General features: G+C 41.7%; 1 protein-coding gene across 1 annotated transcript in view; it reads left to right on the top strand.

The window, feature by feature from the left end:
* Nucleotides 1–1225: 1225 nt before the first annotated feature.
* LOC309415122 (phosphatidylinositol 3-kinase catalytic subunit type 3) overlaps nucleotides 1226–6692 on the top strand; it is a gene marked incomplete at both ends in the record, with an annotated part of 75730 nt that continues 70263 nt past the window's right edge. The window contains 4 exons of the mRNA XM_082012570.1: nucleotides 1226–1293; nucleotides 3046–3234; nucleotides 3752–3895; nucleotides 6110–6239. Of these exons, the coding sequence (XP_081868696.1) occupies nucleotides 1226–1293; nucleotides 3046–3234; nucleotides 3752–3895; nucleotides 6110–6239 (531 nt within the window). The remainder of the gene's footprint in view (nucleotides 1294–3045; nucleotides 3235–3751; nucleotides 3896–6109; nucleotides 6240–6692) is intronic.

The following is a 6692-nucleotide window of genomic DNA, read 5'->3' as shown; positions in this document are numbered from 1 at the left end:
TGCTGTATGTACAGCGAGCTACAGCAAGACATCAATTTTTATACTTTTGTTCATCAGCACTGAGAAGTTCAGTGGCTGCGGTGGATTATAAAACATGGAATTCCTCTTTAGTCAGCCCCAGCTGCTTTGCCTACGTAGACAGAATAAGCATAGGATAGTAATGATGTGTGTATTTTTGTCACTTAAAAGTGCCTGCAATCCGTATCAATCCTCAAAACATTAAGGATTGTTTAAAACCATACAATTATTTACAATATGTAAGTTGTGGGTGATTGTCAGTTGCCTGTGTCAGATGCAGAGTCATTCTGTACTTAAATTTTACTGTTTTGTTTCCCCGTTAGGTGATGATTGCTGATGACCAACTGCTGCTGACAGCTGAGGCTTCAGGAAAAACTAACAAATGAGAAAAACTACTCCCAAAGTAAGCATGCTGGGACTCATGATAAACTCACCACAACGAATTCAGCGATCAACCTGTGATGTCCACATCCTGCACAGCATTCGCTGCACAGTGGCAGAAGAAAACTGCCATTTCTACTCTGCCTTCTTCAGGTCTGTCAGTAACAAAAAGCAAGAATCATTAATTCTAAAACTACCCAGTGTGTGGTAACTCTAAAATTACCCCTGGAAAAACATAAGGTATACAGTCCATAGCTTCACAGAAGTAGCACCTGCCTTCCAAGGCACAGAAGGATTTTGGAGATGAAGGATTTGCCTGCAGCATGGAGAATCACAACCTGAGGGGACACTGTGAAATCCAGGTAGACTGCTGGAAATCTGAGCAGGAGTTAGAGCCCTGACACCTTCACAAACATCACCCTGGAGGCACGACCCAACCCTCTCCACTCGCAGGTGGGACAAGCAACCATCTCGCACCCTGCTGGGGCAGCGGCCATCTTAGTATACTTCTTATGGAAGCGGCCATCTTGTGTGCCGTACGGGTGGCAGCAGCCATGGTGATTAGAGAAGAGTGGGCGCAACCATCTTGAGGCCGCTAACTCGGCTGACGTAGGCTGGCGGCCATCTTGGTAAAGGGCCGTTACAGCGTGAGGCGGCGGCGTCCTCGTTCCTTCCTCCTTTAAGCAAGATGGCGGCGCTAGCGCATGCTCAGAGCGAGGAGGCGCGCGGGGCCCAGGCGGCGGGCTGGCCGGCGCTCATGCCTGGGGGCTGTTGTGGTGGAGGTCTCGGGTGCCGCTGAGGCGGCGGGCGGGGACCGGCGGCGGCCATGGGCGAGACTGAGAAGCTTTATTATGTTTATAGCTGCGACCTGGACATCAACGTGCAGCTGAAGATGTGAGTGTGTGGGGGGGTCGGGGCTTGCAGCGTCCCTCCGCTCCGCTGCGAGCGGCCCGGTCCCCTCCGGCTAGGGAGGAGGCTGGGCTGCCCGCCCGCTCACCGGAGTTGCGCTGGGTCCCGAAGCCCGGCTCCCCCGCGGGAGTGTGGCTACGCGGCGGTGCTCGTTCTGTCTCCCCTCACCGACACCGGGAGCTCCTGGATGCTGCCGCCCGTTTCCTTCGGGGCTCCCGGGCAGACGGAGGCAGCGCGGCCGCGTCCCTGTCGGCGTGCCCCGCCGCCGGGCGGTGCCATGGGCAGGAGCTGGGCAAGGGGCCGCGGCGGCAGCAGGGCCGGGGTTGCGAGCTTCGCTCTAAACGCGTGACGGACGTTCATGGCCTTGGGTCCCATAGTGCAAGGCGGTCCTTTAAGGCAAAGATTGATTGTCATTTTAGCGCTGTTGTCTCTCGTAACCTTTCACCTGCTGGTGTCACAGCTCACTCCTCAGTGTTAAACTGGTGACGCTCTTTTTCCTACTTGTTTGCATCCTCCCTTGAAAGCAAGTTGCCCTTAGTCGGGTTCTTTGTTGTAAGCAAATCTAGGTGCTGCAACATGTAAGTATGTTCCTGGCTAGGTATATGCAAGCACTCTCGTTGAAGTTGGTGTTATCACACGCCGACGTATTTGCTGGTTCATTTTTTAATTTTTGAGGTTTTCCTGCATCACAGCACTGGGACGTTTACATTTGTGTAGGAGGGATGTAGCTAGCTGTAAAATGTGATATACCTAATGTTGCTGCATTATATTGCACTTTTTGGGAAAACTAAATGGGGAAAACTTATTCGGGGGTTGTTTAACTTCCCAGTGGAAGATGGTATCTGAAGTCAGATGCATATGCATGTACTCCTTGCTAATTCATTCTGCCTAACAAAAATAAAACTAGGATTTTTTTCTTTTTGTGCATCAGAGTTGGAATGTGCTATGCTACTTTCTTGCAAAAAACTTGTTCATCTACTCTGAAGTGTTGTTGTGCTACTGATAGATTTTTGTTTGCTGGAAGATTGACGTTAACATGTTTTCCCATCATCACCATAATTCCTTGTATCCACAGTGAGATATTTAGTATGCATGGTTGTCTTCATCGTGGCCTGATGAAATTCTATCAATTTACTGTAACAATAGCATTCTGCAAATTGTTGCAGAGCTTTAATCAAGTTTGATTTGAATAGCCTGCTTAGATGAACGTTGGTTTGTTGTTGATTTGAGAGATGACTGGCATCCAAAGACAGTCATACGTTTCACATTTCATACAGCTTAAAATTAAGGCTTTTTTACCATGCTTTTTTTTTTTCCAGGTAGTATTTGGAGCACATGTATGTTCATGTTTGTTTTTTTTTTAATAATAGCAGCATATGTCATCTCATCATTGCCCTGTTTAGAGTATCTCATTTGATGCTGTCTGAGAATCTACAGGTTGTACTATAAGTTATCTCCACTGAAAATGCAAACAAGTAATTCTTCCTTTCCTTGCTCTTTTTCTCCCCTATCCCCAAATCAGTATAGCAATAAATTCGCTATTTGTTCATCACTTCGCATCCTGAGTTTCCTCAGAGGAATCTGGTATTTGGATTCCACTGCTGGCTGGTAATGCAAAGTGAAAATAGCCTCAGTACTGGGTAATCTAAATATAAGCTATGGAAATAGAAAAAGATGTAGATAAAATAAATTTTGTATTTTTATTTTTTCTTTTTTTGTTAATTTTCCACTGCACAGAGGAAGTCTGGAAGGGAAAAGAGAACAGAAGAGTTACAAAGCTCTCCTAGAAGATCCAATGCTGAGATTCTCAGGACTGTATCAAGAAACTTGCTCTGACTTGTATGTAACTTGTCAGGTGTTTGCAGAAGGGAAACCTCTTGCTCTTCCAGTTAGAACTTCCTACAAAGCTTTTAGCACAAGATGGAAGTAAGTGACTGCCTTTTCTTTCATATCCCTCTTAGTTACTGGGGCATCAAGTTATATAAATAAATCAGTATGGTTTTTATTTTGTGTTAAGAAAGATTTGGTTTCTGTTGTCTTTATTAAATAACTTTTATGTTTCTTCAAGTTTCTGTACGGTTATTAAGTGTTGCCCCGACAGTACAAAACCAACCTTTTTGTGTAATGGGTAAGTCATAAAATTGTTCCTTGTGTGTTTGGGCATGGCTCACTAGTTAAGTAACTTCTGGGGTCTGGACTAGCATGTTTTCATCATGTTTATTGGACAGACTGGTACTTAGTCATTGAGCTAGAGTATTTATCCTTTGGTCTCTAGCCTTTTAATCAGTTTCAAGACAAGTATTTGAATGGTTAAAGCCCACAGGAAAATACTCTTATCTGCCCTTAATATTTCATATTCTAAGGAGAATCTGGGCTGTATAAACTAATACAGAGTAACTTGAATTCTAAACCTTTATGACTAATAAAAAGTTTTTCTCTACAGCTGGAATGAATGGCTGAAGCTGCCTGTGAAGTATCCAGACTTGCCTCGCAATGCACAGGTGGCTCTGACCATTTGGGATGTATATGGACCCGGTAAAGCAGTTCCTGTGGGAGGAACAACAGTCTCGCTCTTTGGGAAATACGGGTATACTGCTTTTTCTTCTATGGTACAGATTTGAAGCTCACTTGTGAATAGTAACATAGCAGTGGTTATGAGAGGTTTTTAAATTTCTTTGTTTAAGCCAGGTTAACAGTCCCATGTTTGAAAAATCAGATACAAAGATGATTTACTCTCTTCTGGAGTGTAACTTCATACATGCTACAGTGTTGTAAAAAAAAAAGAAAAAAGAGTCTTTTCTTGTATAACACCCAACTTTTAGGCTTTTTTCATTAGATCTGTAAGCTTGGATTTCAAGGTAGCAAATGCTGAAATTACTTCATATTTATACTTTTGTAATGCATTAATGCCAGTACTGATTACTTAACATGATTGATTTAATTCTTGCAGTTGGGCTGTTAATGCAGTATTATTCGTAAAGAATAATGTGTAACTTGGTAAATCAGGAGTTTTCAAAATTAATAATCTGTGACCCAGTAGATGGTGGGTTTAATAAATTTGTGGATGATAACACTAAAATGGGAAAGATTACAAGTGTGCTAGAAGGTGACAGTACATCAAAAGGATCTTGACATAGTGCAAAGGGGACTGAAAAAGAAAAAAAAGGATGCAGTTTAAGGAAAAGTATGATGTGCTGGTACTTTTTGCAATTGACTGTAAATACAGAATGGGGAGCAGCTTCCCAGGAGAACAGAGGAAAAGGTGAATTTAGAATGAGTCTTAAGTTTTGCATGATTTATTTCATGATGTTCTTGTGAAATGTGCAAACATTGAATATACGAACAGTCTATAAATAAGTGTATCAGGCACAATGTTGTATCCTCCTTCTCCATACTTGTCTGCTTGGCTGGGATATGTTCAGTTCTATATAACTGACTTTAAGCAAGTTGCTAACTACTGGGAGTCGAAGGGAGTCCATATCATTGAACATCTAGCCAATAGGTGTGATGGAGGAGGAGTAAAGACTAATGAGGCTGAAGAAAAGACTGTAGGAACACTTTTCTAGTGTATAAGTAGCATTGGAAGATGGTGAGAAATAGCCTTTTTTTGTCTTGTCAGTGGATAAGAAGTAATAAGGCTAAAATGAACTGCAGAAAAAGTTTAGTGTTAGGAAAGCTTGTTCTAGCAATCCTTTAATGCAGAAAATGGTTGTAGATCTGTCACTGAAGATACGGCTTTGACAAAAAGATTGACGTTGTCTTAGGGCAGAAGATTGAACTGTGTCAGTTAGACTGTGCCACAAAGACTACTGGTAGTTTTTAAAGCATTAGAGCATAGTTCCTGGAAAAAGATATGATTTATAAATGAAATTTGTATTTCCTACCAGCATGCGGGGCCTGGGGGAAGTAGATGGACAGAAAACAATAAATTATTTTGAAATTTTGTTCGTTTGTGAATAGAAACCATTGTAGTAGTATTCCACAAAGTGACATGTAAATTCAAGGTAAGATGGTTCATCTAGTCAGTAGTGCTCATTTTTAATGGTTGACTTCTTACAGCGTTCCTTCCAGTTGTATTTACCTGAAGTTGTTAGAGTTAAGTGACCATCTCTTATTGGCCAAAGTAATGCACTTGATTTCTTGGGGCAACTTTTATAGGTGGATCAGCACAAATGTGCAAGAGAAGCAGAGTTTTGTGGAGAAAAGGTGTGGTCAGTTACCCTGCAAAGTTCTGTTCGCTGCACAGTTTCAATTACCAATTCAATTTCAAGCATAGATGGAGAAAATGCTATGTTGAGGATTGTGCTTTTTTTTTATTTATTTGGCAGCTCAGAAGGCTGCTTTATATCAGATGATCTTCAAATGAAATTTAGGTAGTTTTTTAGTTGATTTTTTTTTCAGACTGGCAGACCTAAAGTCAGTATTATAATTTGCAAGTTAAGAGGAATACTTTCTGCTTCATTACAAACAGTAAAACTATGAAGGTCAAGCTCTGTCCTCAGTTTGCATTTGTACCACCCCACTAACTTTGGGAATTACCCATTTTTCTTCCACTTGCCAAATAAGTTATCTCAGACTTACTCATTGCCTTCTAAACGCCATGTGCCAATAAAAATGAAGGCCACAGAGGGCCCAAGGTGCGAGGCATTTTTGCAGTTCGGTTAAATTATACATCGCAATGCATGTTTGTAGGTTTGGCAAAGGAAGCTACTTCATTTTCTTGCAGCTGCTGTTGTACTTTGATTTCTGACAGCTATATTATTTTGAATTTACTGAAGCGATTCTGCATTTTTACCTGCAGTATGTTTCGTCAAGGAATGCACGACTTGAAGGTCTGGCCCAACGTGGAAGCTGATGGCTCAGAGCCCACCAAAACTCCTGGGCGAACCAGCAGCACAGTCTCTGAAGATCAAATGAGCCGCTTGGCAAAGGTAATGGAATAGCAAGTAACCTTTAAGATGTACGTGAAAAGCTTGAACTTTCACTGGAGTTAAATGAAGACAGCCTTTAATGAAGATAGGCTTCTCATGTTGTTTTCTCACATGAAAGTTGTCTTCCTTTGATTGTTTAGATATTTTTCACAGGATTTATAGAAATGAGCAAACTAGATTACACTCATTTGCTTCTGAAGTATTTTTTAAAAGGGGACATATAAATACCTTTTAATATGCATTGCATTCTGTTGTAGCAATTTAACATCCTAATTCTTTGTAAAGAATGAAAATGCGAACATGCCTTTGAAGGTGCTTGAAGCCTAAATTCCATGAGGTTCAGTAAGGGCAGCTCTTAACAGTGATTTGTGAGGACAGTCTAATTTCTTTCAGTAGCTGTCCTTTAGGTTTAAGGTTGTCTGGCATGCTGTTCAGATGTGTATGACTTAACCT

The sequence above is a fragment of the Phaethon aethereus genome (genome assembly GCF_964289735.1).
Source record: "Phaethon aethereus genome assembly, chromosome: W".
Taxonomy (NCBI): Eukaryota; Metazoa; Chordata; class Aves; order Phaethontiformes; family Phaethontidae; genus Phaethon; species Phaethon aethereus.
Note: the sequence above shows the minus strand (reverse complement) of the source record. Positions and strands in the feature narration are given on the sequence as shown.